The 24,317-nt window shown below is 53.9% G+C and overlaps 1 protein-coding gene across 1 annotated transcript in view; it reads right to left on the minus strand.

The window, feature by feature from the left end:
* The window catches only part of WNT3A (Wnt family member 3A), a 46,237-nt gene that overhangs the window by 10,650 nt on the left and 11,270 nt on the right, over window positions 1-24,317 (minus strand). The window contains exons 2-3 of the mRNA XM_025454916.3: window positions 21,946-22,187; window positions 2,108-2,373 (exon numbers count right to left, since the gene is read on the minus strand). Coding sequence (XP_025310701.1) covers window positions 2,108-2,373; window positions 21,946-22,187 — 508 coding nt within the window. The remainder of the gene's footprint in view (window positions 1-2,107; window positions 2,374-21,945; window positions 22,188-24,317) is intronic.

Below are 24,317 nucleotides of genomic sequence, written 5' to 3' on the forward strand. Positions count from 1 at the left end.
GACGGGCACTGAGGGGGACACTTGACGGGATGAGCACTGGGTGTTATTCTGTATGTTGGTAAATTGAACACCAATAAAAAATTAATTTATTAAAAAAAAGAGACTCATGAAAGAGAAATTAAGGAGTCGATCCCATTTACAATTGCACCCAAAAGCATAAGATACCTAGGAATAAACCTAACCAAGGAGGTAAAGGATCTGTACCCTAAAAACTACAGAACACTTCTGAAAGAAATTGAGGAAGACACAAAGAGATGGAAAAATATTCCATGCTCATGGATTGGCAGAATTAATATTGTGAAAAATCAATGTTACCCAGGGCAATTTACACGTTTAATGCAATCCCTATCAAAATACCATGGACTTTCTTCAGAGAGTTAGAACAAATTATTTTAAGATTTGTGTGGAATCAGAAAAGACCCCAAATAGCCAGGGGAATATTAAAAAAGAGAACCATAGCTGGGTGCATCACAATGCCAGATTTCAGGTTGTACTACAAAGCTGTGGTCATCAAGACAGTGTGGTCCTGGCACAAAAACAGACAAATAGATCAATGGAACAGAATAGAGAATCCAGAAGTGGACCCTGAACTTTATGGTCAACTAATATTCAGCAAAGCAGGAAAGACTATCCACGGGAAAAAAGACAGTTTCTTCAATAAATGGTGCTGCGAAAATTGGACATCTACGTGCAGAAGAATGAAACTAGTCCACTCTCTTGCACCATCCACAAAGATAAACTCAAAATGAATGAAAGATCTAAATGTGAGACAAGATTCCATCAAAATCCTAGAGGAGAACAGAGGCAACACCCTTTTTGAACTTGGCCACAGTAACTTCTTGCAAGATACATCCATGAAGGCAAGAGAAACAAAAGCAAAAATGAACTATTGGGACTTCATCAGGATAAGAAGCTTTTGCACAGCAAAGATACAGTCAACAAAACTCAAAGACAACCTACAGAATGGGAGAAGATATTTGCAAATGATGTATCAGATAAAGGGCTAGTATCCCAGATCTATAAACAACTTATGAAACTCAACACCAAAGAAACAGACAATCCAATCATGAAATGGGCAAAAGACATGAACAGAAATCTCACAGAGGAAGACATAGACATGGCCAACAAGCACATGAGAAAATGCTCTGCATCACTTGCCATCAGGGAAATACAAATCAAAACCACAATGAGATACCACCTCACACCCGTGAGAATGGGGAAAATTAACAAGGCAGGAAACCACAAATGTTGGAGAGGATGCGGAGAAAAGGGAACCCTCTTGCACTGTTGGTGGGAATGTGAACTGGTGCAGCCACTCTGGAAAACTGTGTGGAGGTTCCTCAAAGAGTTAAAAATAGACCTGCCCTACGACCCATCAATTGCAGTGTTGGGGATTTACACCAAAGATTCAGATGCAATGAAACGCTGGGACACCTGCACCCCGATGTTTCTAGCAGCAATGTCCACAATAGCCAAACTGTGGAAGGAGCCTCAGTGTCCATTAAAAGATGAATCGATAAAGAAGATGTGGTTTATGTATACAATGGAATATTCCTCAGCCATTAGAAACAACGAATACTCACCATTTGCTTCAACGTGGATGGAACTGGAGGGTATTATGCTGAGGGAAGTAAGTCAGTCGGAGAAGGACAAACATTATATGTTCTCATTCATTTGGGGAATATAAACAATAGTGAAAGGGAATATAAGGGAAGGGAGAAGAAATGTGTGGGAAATATCAGAAAGGGAGACAGAACATAAAGACTCCTAACTCTGGGAATCGAACTAGGGGTGATGGAAGGGGAGGAGGGCGGGGGGTGGGGTTGACTGGGTGACGGGCACTGAGGTGGGCACTTGACGGGATGAGCACTGGGTGTTATTCTATATGTTGGCAAATTGAACACCAATAAAAAATAAATTTATATGTAAAAAAAAAAAAGAAATCTTCCATGTCTCCAGGACCCTCAAGAATGTGGTCAGAGAGTGCATCGCCCAGCCCCCACAGGGCCGGTGTACAATGGCCCCCTTCCCCACCCCCTGAGGGCACACGGCCTGGATGGACAACTCCCCGTGCACCTCCAGGACCAGCCAAGGGCTGATAACATACCTGGCGTCCGGCCTCATTGTTGTGGCGGTTCATGGCGGAGCGGGCGTCTGGCCGGTTCTCCCGTGCGTCAGCGAATTCCCGGGACACCATGCCACCAAACTCGATGTCCTCGCTGCAGCCTCCCCACTTCCAGCCCTCACCTGGTGAGCCCTGGTGGCGGCTGCTGCAGCCACAGATGGCAGCGGAGCCCTCCGCACATGAGCGTGTCACAGCGAAGGCCACGCCGGCCGAGGCGATGGCGTGCACAAAGGCAGACTCCCGGGTGGCTGCGGAGAGAGGCGACCCAGTTGGCAGGACCCGGCAGGGCTGCAGGGGTTGGCACCTGGCCCCAGGGTATCGTGGCCTCTTGCTGGGCTGGGCCTGAGTCCCTGGGGTGGTTGTGGGTGCTGGACTTACAGTCTCCCCAATGGCCAGGCAGGGCCAACGAGCCCCAGGTGGGGGACCGGGTATCAGTCTCCATGAGGAAACACAGGGACCCCTGCAATTCAAGGGTCAGATCAGAGCCAGCACTGGCCAGGATGTGCAAAACCTGAACCCCCTACACTGCTGGGGGCAAGGAAATTGGTGCTGCCCCTTGGAAAGCAGTTTGACAGCTTCTTGAAGCCAGACCCCTACCATGTGACTGGCCATTCAGCTAGGTATTCACCCCCGAGGAAGCTCAGGTGCTTCAGGGGCCAGGAAGCAGAGGGCTTGGCTGGGGGCTCCCAAATGTACATCAGCAGGTGAACGGATAAAAATCCGTGGCATGAAATCAGTCAGCTCTGCCGATGTGATGCAGAAGCTCCCACTGCGAGAAAAATTATTGTAAGCACATGGTGGGAGGGGTACTAACCCGACTTACTGTAGTGGTCATCCTGCAATATGTGCGTGTATCGAATCAGTATGTGGTACACCTGAAACTGAATGTTATGTGTCAGTTTTACCTCAGTTAGACCAGTAAAGTGGAATTCTGTCTAATTGGGGACAAAATGAGGGGCATGAATGAATCTCAAAATCATCCACTGAGAAAAGGCAGATTTAAAGACCCCTTCCTCTTGGGCCCAAACAACCCGTGGTAGAAACCCCCAACCCAGACGTCCAGGATGAAAGTGTCCAGCAGCCTGGTGGCCTGCTTGGGGGCAGCTCCTGGCCCGCACACTGCCCACTTGTGCCTCTCATTCTGCCCGCACACTTTCCCATCTTCCACCCCTAATTCCAGGGACCTGCATGGTCCAGCTGAAGGGCCACTTTTTCTGGAACCTCCTTGAGGTCAGTGCTTCCACTGGACCCTTTGCCCCATGCTGGTCCCATGCTCCTGGACCTGGAGATGCTGAGCGCTGTAGCATCCAGGCCCCTGCTGACCCTGGGGGCTGGTCTGGAGGCTGCTGGGGCCCCCAGATGCAGCCTTCTCCCTCCACATGAGGGGAAACTGAGTGTGGGGACATGGTTTTGCAGAAAGGCCATGCAGGAGGGGTGGGGCTTGGGAAGCAGGAGCTGGTGAGGCTGACCAGGAGCAGACAGAGGCCTAGGGGGCACTGGGGAGGCTGTGGGGGCTCTGCAGAGGCTACGTCTGCAGCTGGGCTTCCCCTGACTACACAAGTGCACGTGCGTCCTGCGTCTGCATGAGCCTTCCAGCGAGGGGACCCAGCAATGACCCCCTCTGGGGGGAAGGTGAGGATGGGGCTACCCTGTGTGAACGGATGGGCCTCCCTCACTCCTCCATATGCACATATGGAGCCTGCTCTTTGCCAAGTTCTGCAGAAGGGAATATGGAAGCCTCAGGGAGCTTACCTGCTGGCGAGCAGGAATTTAAAAATCTAGATAAAAAGCCACGGGCTCTGGAGTTCAGCAGGCCTGGGGCTGAACCTGGGCTTGGTGTCCGGTGTCCGGTGCACCTGTGGGCATCTCTGCTGCTGTCCTGATGGGGACCTGCATCCCACCTCTCCTGCGCCGGCAGGAGGGAGAAGGGAGCAGGACAGGTGTGAGGATGGGCCCCTCCAGGCCTTCCATGCTGGGCATGGGCTGGGTGCCCTGCTGTGTCCCCACGTCCCTCCTGGGCAGCAGGCCTGGATGGTGCTGGGGCCCCCAGTGGCTCCCATTGTGGGGTGCGGACGTGTCCCCGCCCACATCAGTGCCTGGTGGCTTTGGTCTTGGCTGGGGGATGGGCAGGTGGGCTTCATCTTGGGGAGTGAGCAGAGGCTGCCAGCAGAGGCTGTGGGCTATTCCCCTGGCTTCCTCAAGCTCGCTCACCCCCGACACCAGGCAGGTAGAGGCAGAGGAATGGCGAGACAGTTCCAGCCAGCAGCATACACACTCAGACTCATCCAAGAGCCGACATACCTGTCACTGAAAAACGCACAAGTACTGTCCCCTCCCCTCTCCCCTCCCCTGCCCTTGAGTCCAGCCCTCAGCGTCTGTCACCTGTACCATCACAGGCTCCTGGATGTGACCTGCACACCTGCCTCCAGCTTTCCCCCATGCACATGTGTGTGTCATACATCTCAAACACACAGGCACAGCGTGTGCACAAGCATACACGCACACAAACACATGGGCACACATGCACACAACACACGTTTGCACACATGCAATGCACACATGCATACACACACGTGGACACACGCAAACACACACAGACATGCAAACACATGTAACACATGTGCACACAAACATGTATATGCAGAACACATGCACACATGCACAAACACGCACGCATGCAAGCACGTATGCACAGACCTATGCACACATGCAAGCACACGTGCACATACACATCACACAAGGCTGAGGGCACAGCCCTTTGCTTCATGCCCAGTGCGTCTTGCCTGGTCCCTCTGAGCTCCTGGGGCTGTGTCCTTGCCTGACCTGCGCATAGGCCCCCCCCACGTGCTGCCCCCCCCAGCTCTGGCAGCTGCTCCCTGGCCTCCAGCCACAGTCAGCCTTTGTCACTCCCCTAGGGAGACTTCCAGTTGCTCCTCTGGTCATGTGCACCTGCCGTTTCCTCCGTGTGCTCTTCAGCCAGGGTCTGGCCATGCTGTCCAAGTGTGGTCACTGCCTGGCCAGGGAAGCTCTCACCTGCACCCTCTCCTGATTCGTCCCCTCCTTGGCCTGGAAGCTCCCTGAGGTGGGGACTGTGTCTTGTTCATTCTGCGTTTCCAGGAGCCCTGGGTTGGGACAGGGAGGCCCAGCAGGATCTGAGCCTGTGGGGCTGGCTCTCCACCCCTCCCCACTCAGCAACCTTCACTGTCCCTTCCCCGAAGGCCAGCAGACAGCTGCTCCCCCAGATGTTGGATGCCCTGCCTCACTCTCCTCTGTAGCACAGTCCATCAGTTCTCAGGCCCGGAGCTGCCTTCTGCAGGTCTGAGGTCTCTGCATAAATGCCAGCGTGGCCTGGACCCAGGCACCTTGTCCCGCTGTCCCTCCCCTCCAGCAGAGCCACACCTTTATTTTGTCTTTCTCCTTGGAGCCAGACTGGGCTCACTGCTGGCGCTGGCCTGGGGCCTCTCCTGCAGCCGGTGTTCTAGACACTCAGGGAGCCCAGTGCACACAGCCCAGTGCTGCTTCAAGCTGCCTGAGGCCCCTGGTGGCCAGAACCACTCCTCCTGGGGGAAGACTGCCTCGGCCTCCGCCCACCACCCTCCTGTGACGTTGGGGGAGAGCCACCGAGCCTGGGGCCTTGCCCCTTACCCGAACAAGGGCTTGCTGCTTATCAGGCTCAGGCAGACAGGCCAGGCCGCCAGACACACTCGAGGGGAAGGGCGTGATCAGGGCGGTGGGGGAGGCCTTCAACTTGGGAGGAAGAACTCAGTCCAGCCCTGCTCACAGCTTGCCCCAATTGGCTCCCCTGTGGGTCCCAATCTCCCCTTCTGCCCTGAGCAGAAGGGGCTCATCACACACCAGGTCCGAAGGCCGAGGACACCGTGTATCCTTCAACTTGCTCTGAAGGAGAAGAAGCGTCTGAGGAAACGCCACAAGACCTGTGGCCAGAAAAGTGTGAGATGGGTTGTGCTGGCAAAGAAAGTCCATTTGGAAGTGGAAGACACGGCCTCCACGCAGTTTGGGAAGCTGAGACCTGGCATAGCAGATGCCCTGCCTGGCCCACCTAGCCGGCGGGCCCCACAGTGGGCAGGCGGCAGGTGCCTCGAGCAGGTGCTCCAGGGACACCCATGGAGGCCTTCCCAGCAGAGTCAAGGAATGTCAGGCAAACCCCAAAGGCCTGACCCATCTCCTCCTGGTCTCGAGGGCACAAGGGGCAAGGCCAGGCAGACACACCTAGGAGGGGACCCTGAACAGGTGGAAAATAGGTGAAATCGGGGTGAAGTCTGGAATTAACACCCAGGGATCTCTGCTTCAATGGATGCAGCTGGATCTGTGGGTTCTTAGCCTTGCAGGAGGTCTGGGAGGGGAAACGGAGTCAGCATCACTCCTGCAGTGCCTCTGTATGTCCACGGTTCTTTCCAGAGAAAAAGTAAAAGTGCATGCTGAGGTCGTGCAGGAGGAAGACCCCTGCATGCCCGGGTGACACCTGCAGGACTGGGGCTTCCCATCCAGGGATCTTGGGGTAGTGTCACTCCAAGCAGGAATCACAGGCCATGTCAGAAAGCTTGTGTGTGTGGGGTTGTGTTGTTGTTTTTGGATAGAGAACCTGTTGCTTTTATCAGATTTCCACTGGTGTTGGAAAGAAGAAGGTCATTATCTGACCGGCTGGAGTAGCCTCAGGCTTTGGGGGAGGTAGGATGGGGCTCCCCTGAGGCAGTGGGCGGGGAGGGCACAGCAAGGATCAGACTGGGGTCTGGAGCCCTGGCAGCTGCCCCAGTCACAGTAAAGTTCTTAGCCACCGACAGCAGCTTTGTCAGGTTTCTGCTTCTGTTTACACAACAGAGGCAGCTAGGGAACGAGAGGGGATCCATCCCACCGTGGGAAGGGAACCGTGTCTTGGGAATGAGATTGGAAACACCTTTGTCACTGTCACTGGCCATGGGCTACAGCAGGTCAGGAGAGGAGGAGGGGACACAGGTCTGGGATGGTGGCCAAAGGGCCTGTGCTGCCAGTGTGCCAAGTCCCTGGGACACCACCTGCCTGAGCCCTTGGAGCTGCTCAGACCGCCCTGCTGGCCCCAGGACTCTCCTCCACACCCGTGAGATGGGCTTTGCCTCCCGGGGTCTCAGAACTCTGGAACAGGACCGATCTTGTTTCCAGACTTGGATTTCATAGGCTTGTCAAGTACCAGGGATCATTTGAGGACTGAATTAGGACTGCCAGGTGTTCTCACTTCCCTGTGAGAGGATAAGGCATATGGAAAATGTCACAGTTTCAGAACTGAGGTCGGGGCTGGGAAAAGGAAGGAGAAAGGAAATTTGGTGACAAAGTCGTTCTGTGAGTTAAGCCTTCTCCACGGGGAAAGCCATCTTTGCCAGGAACTTGACATTGTTTCATTACCAATTATTTATTGAGTTCCTGTGAAATGTCAATGATCTATCCTTCCTGCCATTCATCTACCATCTATTCATTTATCCATCTATCCATCCACCCATCCACCATCCATTTATCCATCCACCATCCATTTATCCATCTACCATCCATTTATCCATCCATTTACCCATCCATCCACCATCCATCCATCTGGGATCTAAGAGTCTGTAAAGAGCTATATACTAGGCTCAAAACCAGGAATATGAGGTGGGTAAGATGTAAGGTGCCCATTCTCAAGAACCAAGCTAATAAATCTGCAAGAAAGGGGATTGCTGCTCTATCTGATGAAATTTCTAACAACCCAGGCTTTCAAAAGGTGAAGGAACTACCCACCCAATTGTTAATTAAGGAGAACCTAGATGACCCACTCTCAGGTGGAAAGAATCCTTGCATGGAGGGATGCCTAGGTGGCTCAGTGGTTTGGCTCAGGTCGTGATCCTGGGGTCCTGGGATCGAGTCCCACATCAGGCTCCCCACAGGGAGCCTGCTTCTTCCTCTGCTTATGTCTCTGTCTCTCTGTGTCTCTCATGAATAAATAAATACATCTTTAAAAAAAAAGAATTCCTGCACTGGAAAGAAAGAGGGTGAACCAGGGGAATCCTGTCTTTAGTAAGAGGCTCCGCTGTTGTGGATCAAGTTCGTGGCTTTGGGCCGTGCTAAGCCACCTGCCTTACAGTTCATGAGAGATAGAGTAGGAGAAATAGTAACATATAATGAAGCTTGGCAATGTGAACTCTGGGGCAGGATTGGGATGGATGGATGAGTAGATGAATGAGTGGGTGAGTGGCTGCTGGATGAATGAGTAGGTGGGTGGATGGGTGGGTAGATGGTTGGATGTATGGATGGGGGGATAGATGAGTGGATGGATGGGTGTGTGGATAAGTGGATACATGGATGGATGGATGGATGGATGGATGAATGATAGATGAATGTGTAGGTGGATGGGTGGGTGGGGATATATGATGGATGGATGGATGGATGGATGGATGGATGGATGGATGGATGGATGGACTTATGGATGGATGGATAGATGGTAGATGGGTGGATGAGTAAAGTCTGGAGCAGCTGAGGGAGTCCCGTGTGGTGAGAGCTGGGTGTATGGCAGAAGGCAGGGAGAGCACCCCACAGTGCTCCATCACAGTTAGGCTAGTGGAGCCTTAGGTGTCACCCATCAGATGGGCTTCCGCAGTAACTTTGCCTCCTTGGGTTTCAAAAAAATTTGAGGGATCTTAACAAATTCTTGTTTCCAGATTTGAATTCCACAGGCTTGTCAAGTAGGAGAGATCATTTGAGGACTGAATTAGGATCACCACTTGTTGTTACTTTTACTTTTTTGTGAGAGGATAAGACATTAAAAATAACATAATTTTAGAGAAAAAACTTTTTACATGCAAAAAAGAATGTTTTCTGGGTACTTTGTGTTGAAGAAAGTTCACCTTCTCACATTTCACCATGAAGTTGGTGATCAGCAACTGCTAATTGAGCACTGACCGTGTTCTTAGTGGACAAGAATCCTGCAGCCTCTGCTCTGGAGCTGACCTTCTTGCAGGGAGGCCATCCAGGAGGCTGTTTCAGCAGAGACCGAGAGGACACACTGCCTTGAGTCTGGCGAATCCTTTTAATGCTGCTGAGAGAACCGGCCCAGGAAGAAGAAGGGCACTCCTCTCTCTCTCCCATTGCCATGGGTCCTGTAGGCCCCCTCACCCCAGCATGCAGGCCCACAGCAGTAATGCTGAGCCCAGACAGGGCCCAGGGAGAGGCTCCTACACCCCCAGCAAAGGGTCCTGAGATTCCACCAAGCTGGTTTTGGTGGCTGCAGCCTTGAGGTGGCTGGGCCCCATCTTCTCCTGGGGGACGACTGTGAGGGCCAACACTGAATGAGAAGGATAGGGACATTTACATAAGCTCCTGGGATGAGACTATCCGTCTAGGGGGCTGCTGCAGTGGCCTTTCCAAGAAACACAAGTGACCTCTGGCAGGAGAAGTTCCTGGAAGGGGCTGTGGTTCAGATGAGAGCACTGATTGATGTGATGGAATTCCTGTCTGCCCAGGTGGGCCCCTCAGGAAGCTGTGCGGGGAAGAGGGCCTAGGGGCTGCCCCAGCAGCAGACACCCCGGGCAGCATGTCACACCAGACACATGTTGGGCCCATAGCCATAGTTCTTGGAAGGATACCTATTTCTCTAAAGGGTCTCCAGGTGATTCTGATGCAACCCTGGACTGAACCCCCAGGCTCTACCATAGCCCAGAGCACCATGACTCACAGGCCCATCCCCCTCCTCAATAGTGGCCAGATCCAGGAGGCTTGTAGAAGGAGGCCCCAAATGATACCCACTCAGGAGAGGGGGAGGGGGTTTCTGATACCACCTCTTTAAGAGGGATGTGAGGGGTGACTACGGGATCTAATACGGGGTCTCTGACACCTGCCCAATCAGAGGAACATGGGGGGCTAACACGGGAGGTACTGACAGCCGCTTCCATCAGAGGGACATGGGGGCTAACATGGGGGGCTCTGACACCCGCTCCACCAGAGGGACATGGGAGGCTAACACGGGGGGTACTGACACCCGCTCCATCAGAGGGACATGGGGGCTAACATGAGGCGTACTGACACCCGCTCCACCAGAGGGACATGGGGGGCTAATATGGTGGGCTCTGACACCTCCTCTGTCAGAGGAATGTAGTGGGCACAGAGGAATGGGGGGGGGGGTGTTTCTGACCTCTCCTCATCAGAGGAACATCAGGGGGCTAGTATGAGGGCTGACACCTTCCCCATCAGAAGCACGTGGGAGGGCTAATATGGGGGACTTTGACACCTCCTTCATCAGAGTACTTGGGGGAGCTAATATGGGGGGCTCAGTTTCCTCTCCCTATCAGAAGGATGTGGTGGGGGCTAACATGGGGGCTCTGATCTTTGCACATCAGAAGGCCTTTGCACATCTGATGGGGAGCCATCTTGGGGGATCTCTGACATCCCCTCCCTCCTGCCATGGGTTGTAGACCTTTCGTCTGGCGCCTATATGAAGCCTGGGCCCTGGCCACCTGCCTTTAGGACTCAGGGGCCTGTCTCTTGTCAGCTGGTGGCAGGCAGGGACTTAGACCAAGACAGGGTAGGGTGTGAGCTCTCCTGGGAGCCACAGGTCCTGCCTATCAGAACCTTTCCTTGGCTGACCAGTGGCAGAGGACCCGCTCTCCTTCAGCTGAGGCACCTTGGGACCCCAGGCTGTCTGTCCTCTGGACAGTGCTGACCTTGGGGTATGATCTGGCGCTGAGGTGGGTGCGCCTACATGTCTGCGGAGGGGGTGCTGTGGGGGGGCATGCTGTCCTGCCTCTGTGGAGCCCCCCTGGCAGGGGTTCCTGGTGTGCAGCCCATCACCGCAGTACCTAGTGAGGATGCTGGCTGAGAGGGCGCGCTGCAGCTCTGTCAGGCTTCTCTCTGCCTCCCCTGGCCCTACTGCTCCCAGAGCATCGCTGGTGGCCCTAGGAGAGAACTGAGGTGCTCTCACCATGTGGCGCCCCCAGTACACAGCAGGCCCAGCCCACAACCAGGGTGGTGTCTCCCTGTCTGGACCCCCGGGCCTCTACCCACCTGGCAGGTGAGGGGTGGAGTGGGGGGCTGTCCCTCTGCTGGAGCAGATGCACCCATCTCCCTCCTCTCTGGCCAGGAAGACCTGGAAGGCTCCTCTAGAACATTCGGGAAGGGGATGCCTCTTCGGCCCCCCCACGCCCCAACACGGAGCGTGTGGCCCCACGGAGCGGAGGAGCCCGGGGCCAGCTCCGCCCCTGCGCCCAGCACATCCACCTTCCGGGGCCCTGCGGTGGGCGGGCCCTGCGACGGCATTTGTTAACCCCCGGCCGCGCCGGCACAAAGGAGGAGCCACCTGACCGCGGAATGCGGCCCGCGCCCCACAGCGGCCGCGGCCCCTGACACCGCCCGGCCGGCGGCGCGGCCGGCGTCCTGATTACCTGCTGGGGCTAATGAATCTGGCTTTGTGAGCCACTGTCACGCCGCGTTAGGCCCACAATGGGCCGTGATATTTTATATGAATTTCCCCCTGGTCGGCGATTAGGCCATAGCCAGCCAGTCATAGCAACCGGGAGGTATGCGCGGCCCGGGGCCCGAGGCGCGCGGGGAGCGCGCTATTCACACGCTGCGGCACAGCACTCCCGAGGGCGTGTGAATCGCCCGCAGCATTTCACTTTCTCTTGTGCTTAATCTTGTCCTCGTCGTGGGGACATTGTGTTCTGAGCCGGGCGCGGCGGGGAGGCGCCGGGGTCCCTCCTGGCCCCTCTACAGCCCCCCCGCAGGGCAGAGTTAATGATATACAGGGGAGGCCGTGGAGACCGGCAAGCCCCCCAGCCACGGAGAACCGAAACACTTTCCGATGGGGGTCAGGGGTCGCAACCTGGATTCGGGAGGCCACCTCCCCCTGGGGCCTGGCCGGCCTGCCCCAGCCCCGTGCCTGCGTGCCTGCGTGCGCTCCGGACACCCAGGGCAGCCGACGGACCACCCCCTGGAGTCCTGGACCCTGGGGGGGGGGGAGGCTCTTCCAGGAGGGGGCCACCTACGTGACCCTTGCACCTCCTCCCCCGGCCCAGGCCCCCAAGGAGACCCGTAAGAAGGAGGGCACACTGACCAAGGAGGAGGCAGGGGACTGCGGAGGAAGGACACCGTTGGGGGTGGGGGGGCACAGTCTTGCTGAGAAACGTGACTGACACCGGTAGACCCTGCCAGGAGCTTGGGGAGTCTGACCAGGAGAACTGAGCAGGCCTGATGCTGAGAGGGTCAGTCTAGGCCCCTAGAGGGTGAGCTAGTAGATTCCCAGGCCACGGCCTGCCCCCACCTCTCCCAGCAGTACGTGGGGACACCTGCTCCCTGGTGTGGACGGGCAGGCCAGCATCCCTCCAGCCCTGAGACCCTGGGGTAGCCTGGGGAATACGGCCCTGTTGCACGGGGGCTCTGAGTGGACAAGGCAGGCTGGGGTGCAGGTGGAGAGGCCCCAAGCCCTCCCTCCCCTCTTCCTGAAGTTATAGGCTGCCCCAAAGTTCCCTGGCCTGGGCCTGGGCCCCTGGGGCCCAAGCTCCTGCAGGGGCTTGTCTTGCCTGGGCCTCCTCTAGGCTGGCAGCGGGCGTCTGCTGGGGCACTGAGCCTGGGGACCAGCCTTGCTTGCCCCACGTCTTCCCCACCCCCTCACCTCCCTGAGGGTCAAGAGGAGGTGTTGGCCAGCTCTCAGGCAGGCTGGCCCTTCAGGTGCCTGGGGGCCCGGGGACCTGCCTGGAGGAACAGATAGCTACCTTGCACTCAAAATTCTTCAAATGCTTTCTGCCCTATGACGCGAGTTACATGGGGTGGCGGCCTTCCGGAGCACGGGCAGAGGGCAGCTCTTCCCAGCCCCATGCTCTGCACGGGCAGCTTCCGGGGGTTGGGCTGGACGACCCCGCCTCTGGCACACACACGTGCTCACACACACATGCACACGCTTGCACACGTCCACACAGGGCCGGGCCCCTCTCTTCGGCTGGCCGGGCAGCATTAAGCTCTGTTCAAGAGGCCGCCTCAGCAGGGGTGGCCAGGCGCCCCGTGGACCCTGCCACAAAGCTGGGGTGACCTCTGACACGATTAGGGTCGCCCTGACCCTAATCCAATCAGATTGATTACCACAGGCGCGTCCAGGCGGGCAGGCAGGGGCCTCCACAATGGCCTCCCAGAGCTGGCTTCTCCCTGGGGCACCTGGCGGCTCCTTCCTAGAGGGCCTTTCAGCTCTCTGGCCACAATGAATTCCGCCATTTCTCAGCCCTGTGGCGGGCAAGGGGGAGAGGGGGTGAGGGGGCTTTCTTTTTCCATGAAAGCCAAGTGGTGAGGGCCTGGGGGCTGAGATGATTTTCATCAGGCAGAAATGGTAGAAGGGGACAGACAGGAGTGGACACAGGGAGCACAGGGCAGAGAAAGGATCCTGGACACGAGGAGGGGACATGGGGGTCATGGAAGTTATGCGGAGTGGACGTGCGGAGGGGACATGGGGAGAGGACATGGAGGACATAGGTATATGTGCAGGAAAGGGGCCAGGACACGGATTTTCAAGGAACAAGGGGGTGCATGGGGAGAAAGGGAGCTCCCTGGGACCACAGCCCAGGAGCCAGAGGCTTGTCTACTCCTTGGGTCCCTGCTCGCTGGGCTCCCCTGCTCCTCTCTTCTCATCCCAGACCCCTGTCAGGTGTTCTCAGCACAGGCCGGGGTGGACCCAGGAGTCCTGGCCTGGTCCTTGCACTGCTTCTCCATGTCCTCACTTGCAACCAGAGCAGCAGTTCATCGGAGGGCTGTTAGGTAGTATTCAAGTTCCTGTCGTGTGCAAAACACTTAGCATATCCAGAAAGCACTGTGAACATGTTCCAAAGAAAGAGAAAAACTTTTGAGATCCAGCTCAGAGGCCACCTCCCTTGGGAAGCCCTCATCTGCTCAGCACCTCCTTCTGGAGCACCAGCTATGTGCCAGGGCACTCATTGGCACTGCCCTAGCATCTGCCTTGCATTTGTGCTGCGTGGGCACCTGCTGTGTGTGACAGGGGACCCACAACAGACGTGAAGATGCCCTGCAGGGCCTGGTGTATGTCCTGGGACAGTGACAGTAGGGAAGGACTCAAGAATCTCGGAGCAGCCCTGGGGCCTGGCAGAGGGCTAAAGGGTAAGATGGAGCTGGAGAGAGGGAGGCTTCAGGGACTGAGGTGGTTTCAGACTGTGGGGGGCAGTGAGGACGGGGTGCAGAGGCAGGCAGCTCTGGATGGGCAGGGAAGTCTGTGTGCCACAGCCATGTCTGAAGCAGTGGGGAGTGGCAGAGGCCCCCCGGAGAGGGCCTGGGCAGCAGGTGGTGGTAATGCAGGAGAGCAGAACAGCAGGGAGTGGGTGCAGAGGCCAAGGGCCCTTAGAGGCCACCCTGATTGAGGAACTTGCAGGCATGTCTGAGCATAACTGCAGGGCTGTGGTTTTGGCTCTCAGATGATGTAACCTGATGTATGAACTTGTGGGAAAAGGATGGAGCATGTGGCAGAGGGGGCAGTGCTGCATCCCAGTGGGAACTATGGCTCACCCTAGGGGTCTCCAAGGGAGGGGGGTGTGTAGAAATGGGCCAGGATCTTTGGACAGCATACATGGTTCCAAGGCATTCTCCCTTCCTCTCTGCCTGTACCCCTACAACCACCATATCCCACTTGTCCCAGGAGGGGATTCCTAGGCTTCCGGGCCATGTTGATAACAACGAGGCCATGGAGTTCTGTGGCGCTCTGTGCAAATTGGGTACCTCATCCAGCTCCTTGTTTTCCAGAGTGAAAGGAGGACCCAACCAAGCCATGAGCGGACATATTTTTTAAATGTTTTGTTAATAGATCACTATGTGACTTTTGTCACTTACAATTCAGAAAAAAAAAACTCAAAGAATTGAGAGACACATTATATTAAAACTCTCCAAAAACAAAAACAAACAAACAAAAACTCTCCCATGTTTTTCTTTGATGTGAGTGAGGATCTTCATACCTGGATTTTTAAAAGTTAAGAACAGGATACCCAGTGATGAAAGATGGAAAGCCACTCCTGACATCAGGAGGAAATCAGGGGTGCCTGTTTTGCTCACTGCCACCCAATAATGTCCCAGAGGCTCTGACCAGGGCAAGGAGCAAGAAAAGAAAGGGTATCTAGATTGGAGGGAAGAAGGAAAACTGTTCCCATTAGCCAAGGATATGAAAATCCTATGGAATACACAGAACATCCATCAGAACTGCTAAACCTTCTGCAACGTTACAGACCATGAGGCCGAGATCCAAAACCAATTATGCTTTTCTATGCACCAGCAATGAACAATCCAAAAATAAGATTAAGGAAACGATTCCACTGACAACAGCATCAAAAAGAGTAAAATACTTTGGTCTAAATTTAGCAAAAGAAGGTTTTGTACACTGGTTTGTACACTGGAAATTGCCCACTGTCATTGAAAGAAACCGAAGAAAGCCTCAATACGTGGAAAGACATCCCACATTCATGGATTGGGTGGCTTAATATCAAGATGGCAAAATTCCCCAAGGTGATCCACAGATTCAACGCACTATGTAATGATGTGAGCTTTTGTTTTGGCAGAAACTGACACGCTGATCCTAAAATCCATACGGGAAGGTAAGGGGTTGTGGACAGTCACAACAGTCTTGAAAAAAGTGGAGCAAAGTTGGAGGACTCACACTTCCTGATTTCCAACTGTACCGCTGACCAGGCAGAGAACAGACCATGGGGTAGAAGAGAGCTCTGAAGGAAACCCACCTTCCTTCCCTACCTCCTAGGTGGACTGCCTTCCTCACCACCCAGTTGGCAGCTGCTGCAGGTAGGTTAGCTTCCTGTCTGCTTCCTGAAATCCCTGACATTCTTTTCTATCTCAGGGAGCAGGGTTGTCCAGGGGCCTACTGGACATGAATCCTCGGGCCACAACTCCACTGGCCACAGCACAGCAGTGGGTGTGGCAACCATACCACACACATATGTTCACATGTGCACAGGCACCTACACACACATACACATACGTGTGTAGATTCACTCATGTACCTGTGTGCTTACAGATGCACATATGCATGCCCACATATGCATATACCACACATGTACACCCACCCACCACACAAATGCACACACACACACACAGGCCCTCATACAGCTGGCATATCACAGTGTCCTATGACCTAACTCCTCCACACACGGCAGCCGCTGTCCCTGTGAGGACGACCATGTAATTACCTCAACCAGCAACAACTCTGTGAAGTCAGCTGAGTGGCAATTAGTCTCCCATTTTATAGACAGGGACGCTGACACTCCAGGAAGCTGGCTGACTCACCAAAGTCACATAGTGTGATGCCCCTCTCTTCCCTGCATGGCCCCTGGGCATGGCCATGACCACCTGAAGTAAGGGAGCCTCAGGACCTTGAACAAATGCAATCTGGCACCACCAACCCTCCATGCAATGCTTGGTTGCCTGCTCAGGGCCCCCCTCAGTTGTCCTCCCCTCCACGCACACCAGTGGTTTCTGGGCCCAGTGTAGCTTCCTCCCAGCATTGCTTGTCCTTCCTTCCTCTTCATTCCAGAGGCAACTACACCACTGCATGTTCCATCCTTCATTCTTATCTCCCTAGGGACCTCTACATGCCACTGAGGCATGGGTCTCGGTCTCCGACCTCAGAACCCAAGTGGACCTTCATAAGTGCCTCCACTAACAGAACGTGGCACTGTATGGCCTCTGAGGCCAGTTTGGAAAAGGGGGTATGGAATGGCATCAGCAAAACATCAGAGTGAGGAGCTCCAAGGGCCCCTCCCTCCACAGAAATATGGAAAGAATGGAGCAGAAACTGTCAGAGCCCTGGAAAGGAGTTCAAGGTTTTTAGCAATCAAGCAAATGCTGAATCAAGACAAAAGTGTCTCTGACAATGTGAGAGAGCTTTGAGGCACTTTCACTTGGTCACAGCACCACCCTCCCTGGCACAGGGAACACTGGAGGCAGCAGTGTGCATTGTTCCCACATGGGTGGCTGGTTCCAGAAGAAGCAGAGTGGATGTTGTTCCTCAAGAATTTTGTCTATTTGGCCTGTCTGGGGGTTCCCTGAAAAACTGATGCCTACCTCAGAATTCTCTCAGGTGGAACAGTGGCCAAGCAGTACTCCTGGAAAACACTGAAAATCAGATTGATGAGCTCCTGCCATGTGGGGCAAAAAATTACAGTTGCGGTGGACAACAGACATAGTGACCACCTGGGGGGAAAGTGCTGGGGATAACTGCCTTGGGGAAGGAAGTGTTTGAAGAGCTCCTGTGTACCAAGAGAGCTAAAGCTATGTGCACACCAAGGGTATAACATGGGGTTAAGGAGGGACCATAAGCTTTCACTCACAGCTGATCTTCAGGCTCAGTACAGGCAGGCAGCGAGGGCTAAGACGGGGCTGTGAGCAGATGAGCTCATGTTGAAAGCCAGCACAACACAGCCAATCTGCAAAAACCAGAGGAGTCTTCTTCCTTTGCTTTGTTTTCTTTTCTTTTTTCCTCCAAGACATTAAGGAAAATTTTTTGCCAAACCACTAGCTGACCACAAAGTAAAGACAAGTCACTGAATAAACAAGCAACTACAATCCACAGTAAGCACACCAAACTCCAAGGAGGGGAAAGAATTTGATTCTCTGAGTAACCATCTTATAATAATCAAAAGGTGCAGATTCCAACAAAAAATTACAAGGCATGCAAAGACACAAGAAAGTGTGGGCCATTCACAGAAAAGGGAAATTAACAGCAAGTATCCCAAGGAAGCACAAATATTGGATATACCAGACAAAGACTCTGAATCAATGTCCTAAATATGCCCAAAGGGATAAAAGAAACCAGGAGAACAAAGTCTCAACAAAGAGAGAATATTGGTAAAGAGATAGAAATTACAAAAACAACCAAATAGAAATTGTGGTGCTGACAAGTATGGTTACTTGAAGCAGGATATTTGCTAGAGGTTTTCAACAGCATAGCTGAGTAGGCAGGGGAAAGAATCAGTGACCTTGAAGACAGTTCTATTGCAATTATGCAATCTGAGGAGCAGAAAGAAAAAAGGATGAAGAAAATTGAACAGACCTGTTGGACACTATCCACTGTAGCAACAAACATTGTATTGCAGGAGTCCCAGGGGAGGATAGAGAGAAAGGGACAGAAAAAATATTTGAAGAGACAACAGCCAAGAAGTCCCAAATTTGATGAAGGACTTGAACCAGTATTTCCAGGAAACTCAATGAACTTCAAGTTGGATCAACATAGAGAGATCCACACTGAGATATATTTTAATTGACTATCAAAATACAGAGACAAAGAAAGAGAATCTCTAAAGCAGCAAGAGAGGAGCATCTTGTCACATATGAAGGGTTCTGCATGAGATTAACCACCAATTTCTCATCAGAAACTAGAGTCAGAAGGCAGTGGGATGATATGTTTCACATACTGAAGGAAAACACTGTCAACCAAGAATTCTACCTCTGGCAAGACTATCCTTTCAAAGTGAACCATTGACTTGGATGAGATGGATGCCTTCCTAGACACACATACATACCAGAACTGACTTAAGAAGAAATAGAACATCTGAGCAGACCTATAACCAGGAATGAGATTGGATCAGTAATGTAAAGCCTTCCAAGAAAGCAAAGCTTCGCTGGTGAATTCCACCAAACAATTAAAAAGAATCCACACCGACACTTCTCAAGCTCTTACAAAAGGCAGGAAAGCAGGGGACATTTCCTAACTCATTCCCTGAGGCCCGTGTTGCCCTGATCCCAGAGCCAGACAAAGACACTACTGCAGGGAAAGAGAACCGCGGACCCATGCCCCTTGTAAATATTGACACAGAAATCCCTAACAAAATACTCACACACCAAATCCTCCAGCATGTTAAAGGGATTATTGACCATGACCAATGGGGATTTATCCTAAGAATGCACGGGTGCTTCAGTGGAGGAAAATCAACCAATAACACCACATCACATTAAGAGAACGAAGGAACAAAACCTCATGGGCATCTTAATTGGGGCAGAAAAAGCATTTGGTATAATCCAACACCGTTTTGTGATACAACAGCTCAACAGATGAAGACTAGAAGTGAATTTCCTCAACCTGATAAAGGGCAGTTATGGAAAACCCACAGCTGACCTCTCACTTGATGGTGAAAGACTGAAGTGTTTCTCCCTGAGACCCGGAACAAGGATGCCCACTCTCACCCCTTCTGTGCAGCATGGTGCTGGAAGGGGTAGAGCAAGTAGGCAAAAAGAAATCAAAGGTAGGCTAACTGCACAGGAAGAAGTAGAGTCACCATTCATAGGTTACATGGTCCTATACATGGAAAATCCTAAGAAACTTGCAAGAAACCCTCTCAGAGCTACCAAAATATTAACCAAAGTTGCAGGATTCATGATCAAAACACAGACATTAGTCATATTTTATACAGTAGCAATGGACAGTCCAAAATGGAAAATAATATAACAGTTTCATTTATAGTAACATCAAAAAGGATAAAAAAAAAAAAAAACTTAGGAACGCGTCCACGAGGGAAGTGCAAGGCTTATGCACTGAACAAAATGTAGCTGGAAGAAACCAGGGAAGACCTAAATAAAGAGAATGTTATCTCATGTTCAGAGATTAGGAGGCTTAATAGTCTTAAAATGGCAATACCCTCCCCCCCAAAAAAAATCTACAGGCCGGATGTAGTGCCCATGAAAGTCTCAAAGCCTTTTTTGCAGACCTGGAGAAGTTGACCCTAAAATTCAAGGGACCCCAGATGATCCTGTAAAAGAAAAACAGAATGGAGGATTTGATTTGCATTTCCTGACTTCATAACATACTACAGACCTACGTCCATCAAACCAGTGTGGAAATGGCAAGAGGACAGGCATGTAGACCAAAGGAATGAATGAAACGGAGAGTCAAGAAATAAATCCACACATCCACAGCCAGCTGATTTTTGACAAGGGGACACGCCAGGAGGGGGAAACTATCTGTCCAACAACAGATGGCCCTGGAATAACCGGATTTCCACATGCAAAAGAACAAAGTTGGACCCCTCCCTCACACTGTACACAAGCATTTATACGCCATGGACCAAGGATTAAAGGTGAAAGGTCAAATTATAAAACTCGTAAAGGATAACATAGGTGTAAATCTTTGTAACAGATGAGACAATGCTTACTTTAAAATGACATTTCAATAGATAAATTGGACTTCACCAAAATCTAAGGCTCTTGTGCATTCCGGGACACTGTCACAATAAGGAAAAGACCACCATAAGAAAATATTTGCAGATCACGGAGCTGATAAGAACTCAGTGTCTAGAATATGTAAAGAGCTTTGAGAACTCAACAACAAAAAGACAAGCATCCCAATTAGGAACTGGGCAAGAGTGCCTGGGTAGAGCAGTTGATGGGGCATCTGACTCCTGGTCTTGGCTCAGATCACGACCTCAGGGTCCTGGGATAGAGCTCAAGTCAGGCTTGGTGCTCAGTGACTCTGCTTGACATTCTCTCCAACTCTGCCTCTCCCCTGGCCCCTCCCCATACAAGCTCTCTCTCTCTCTCTCTCTCTCTCTCTCTTAAATAAGTAAGTAAGTATTTTTTAAAAAATTGGGCAAAGACCTTGAATAGACGCTTCTCCAAAGAAGTACGGATGACCAGCCAGCTCAGGAAAAGGCACTTGACATCACCAGCCATTGGACACGTGAATAAGAACCACAACGAGGTACCATTTAGTGCCCACTGGGGTGAGAAGGAAAGAGGCAGAAGTAAGGTGGTGGTGAGGGTGTGGAGAGCCGGGAACCCTTAGGATTGCTGTCAGGGCATAAGATGGTGCCAGCCATGCACGGCAGAGTGGGGTTCCCAAAATTTTATACGGAACAATTCACCATGAAGAATATACCCCAAGGATATGAAAACAGGTATTCAGGTGAGAATCGTTCGCCAAAGGCCACAGCAGCACAGCACCGCTGACCACAGCCGCCAGGTGGGAATGACCCGGTGCCCACTGACACTGCATACCAGCCACTGGTGGTCCAAGCACACCCTGGAATATTATTCATGTGTGTGTGTGGGGGTGCGAGGTGCTGACGATGCTGCACATGCATTAATCAACCTAGAAGGCATCAGGCTGGGTGAAAGGGGCTGTGCTCCCTCAGCGCCCTCGGTGGGGCCCAGCCACCAGAGTGCACAGCCCACATCCCCGCGTTCTCGCTGAGCACAGCATCTGTGGCCAGACCTGTGGGGCGCGGAGCCGGCTGCCCTCTGATTTGCACACGTTGGGATACCAGCACATGGTCATTATGGTGCAAAGCACTATCTTTGGTGAAAATGTGCTCGTCACCAAAAGTGAACCGACGCCCAGCCCTGTCTTCTACTCCTTCCTAAGATAAGCCCCTGCCCCAGGGCCCTGGGTGACTTCCCCAGAGGGCTTCTGCCCTCTCCTCTCCTCCTCCCCTCCCTGTGTTTAAAAAACATTATTTTTTGTATTTCCTCTGAGACGCTCCGAAGGCCCAGCCCCTGTGGGTGCTCTGGGATGGTTACTCTCATCCCTCATCCCTTGGACGGTACCATGTCCCCTCCATGAAGGGGAAGCAGGAGGAATGTGTGCAAGGAGCTGTCTCGCTGGCGCCCCAGGAGACCCCAGAACAGTGGGCGTGGAGACATCCCTAGAATGAGCTCTTTGCGCCCTGCCCACGGCTGCACGGGCCACTCCCAGGTGAGCGCAGGGGACATGCTGAGCTGGATGGAGACAGGCAGCTCCTGCCTTAGAGTGGGGAGCCCCTGGGCCGCAGCACCTGCCCCCGCTCCCCATGTGCAGCGAGGGCCGAGCAGGGTGTCTCGCGTACCTTTGTCCAGCACAGGGCCGAAGATGGCCAGGCTGTTGTTGACTGTGGTGCAGTTCCAGCGGCGCCCGCGGAACTGGTGCTGGCACTCCTGGATGCTGATCTTCATGCCGTCCGCCACGCTGGGCATGATCTCCACGTAGTTCCGGCAGAAGCGCAGCTGCTTGGGTACCAGGCCTGGGATGCTGGCGCACAGGATGGGCTGAGTGCCCAGGGATGAGTACTGGGGCCCGACGGCCAGGGACCTGGGGTGGGGGGAGGCCCAGTGAGGGGGCGGCCCTGTGCCCGCCCTCCTCAGAGTGCCCGCGGCTCTTTCCTTTGCGGACGCTACCGCAATCATGACCCCCTGGAAGGAAGCGGGTCCCTGCTTGATGCCAGGACAACACCGAACTTGGAGATGCACCCGGGGAAGGGGCGTGAAACCAGCCAGGGAAACGGTGGGTATAGGGTGGAGCTTCGGAAACGCAGGGAACAGAACCTGCAGGCTCGGGATGGATGGGTTAGCCAGGGGGCTGCTTGGAGGAAGATGAGGTGCCTGCCATGGGCCAGAAAGGGCACAGCAGGGCTGATCCACAGGGTGTGAAAATCCCCCTGAGCTCTCAGCTGCCATCAACTGTTCAAGCAACAGAGAGCCACACGCCCACCGTCTGGGTGCCCACGGACATTCCCAGCTCTGCCGTCAGGCCACAGCCACCTGAGGCTGCACCCCAGGAGCACAGGTGAGGAGCTGGTGCTTGCACCTGCTGGGGAATGAGGGCACCACGTTGCTGGGGGGGCAGGTGCACCTCAGCCTCGCGCAGTCATGGGGGGACACAGCACGGTGGGGGCTCCTCCTGAATTGTGTTGGAAGACCTGCTGTGTGAAGGCACTGAGGGAACACCCCCTCCCCCAGCCATGGCTCCCACTCCCCACAAGCCTGGGAGACTTCAATTAGGTGAAAAAACAAAACAAGAGAAATTTGATTTTCTGGTGTCACCTGCCAAGACGGCCGTGGCTACCGAGCCAGATGGTTAGATGTGGGACCTTCCCATCCCCGTGGGAAGTTCTCCTGGACTCCTCTGGTCTGGGGTGACCAACATGGTCCATGATGGAGGCAGAGTTGGCTACACACACGTGTACGTGTCCACACCCACCAAACGGCATCTATTTTACTGATGTGATCACACTTTGATTTCAGAGAAAGACCTGCCAGTTCCCGTTGGGGACAGGCAGCAACGAGCTTCTACAACCAGGTAGTGACACTCTGTAACACCTGCTGGGTCCCCGGGTGACAGTGGGTCCTGCCCCCCCATGGATGCCCCCACCTGGTGCCCAGGGTGACAGTGGGTCCTGCCCCCCTCCATGGACGCCCCTCCCAGTGCACACGTGCTCAGTCTCACACATGTTCCCCCTTCCAACCCAGGAGCCCGTCTCTCTCCATCCTGGGGCTGCTGGGTGTGCTGTGTCCGGGGCCTGGGGTGCAGATCCAGAGCAGCCCACGCCCACCAGGATAGTTCCTGCTCACTTGGGGGCCTTGTCTGGGAAACTTCAGGCAAGAGGGCCTGTGTCTCTTTTGTTTGGGGGGAGAAACTGAGTCCAGGCGGCTTTGTGGACACCTCAGTGGAGCCCCAGAGGCTCTTTGGCTTGCCCTGGGCGGCTGAGCACCTGGGGGAAGACGGGACAGAGGCCTCCATGTCCCTCAGCAGCCCACACACCTGCATTAGGACAGCGACCTTAGGTAAGTCCTTCCTGGAGTCTGACCCAGTTCCGTGGGGCTGTGCTGGGACCATGGGAATGGGGAACCACCGTCAACCTGCCCTTTGGAAGCGCACAGCAGATGCTCACACCCACCCCCCACCCCCCCACCCCCCCGCCAAGATCTTCCAGGCTGCCCTGCCCTGAGGCTGGAGGCCCAGCCCTTCAGCACCAGATCTGCTTCCTTGTTGCTGGGCCGAGAGCACCTGGACTGTGTGCTCTCCCCGCACATGCCACAGCCCTGAGTGGCTGCCCCAGCCCCCTGCACACCCACACCCCCAGCTGTCTCCCCATGGACACAGCCTTCGTCCGCCTGCACCACAGCCCCATGGCCCTGGGGCCCTTCCTGGGCAGGGCACTGTGTCCACCCCTCCCCTCCTGCTCTGTTTCATCGGGAACATCCCTGAACAATTAAAACCTGTGTGTTTGCCACAGCATCAGCGCCTTACAGGCCCAAGCCCGACCTTGCTGCCTTGCCGTGCGCAGGCCCTGCGTCCCTGACCATGCACACCTGCACACCATGTGCCGTGCCTGGGGCTCCTACTTTCAAGCACCACCATCTGAATCCTTACTTGGTGCGCTGCCCTCAGGTACTGTCTGTTGTCACCCGGGTGCCACGATGAGCCTGGCATCACATACCG

This window comes from Canis lupus, chromosome 14 (genome assembly GCF_003254725.2).
Source record: "Canis lupus dingo isolate Sandy chromosome 14, ASM325472v2, whole genome shotgun sequence".
Classification (NCBI taxonomy): Eukaryota; Metazoa; Chordata; class Mammalia; order Carnivora; family Canidae; genus Canis; species Canis lupus.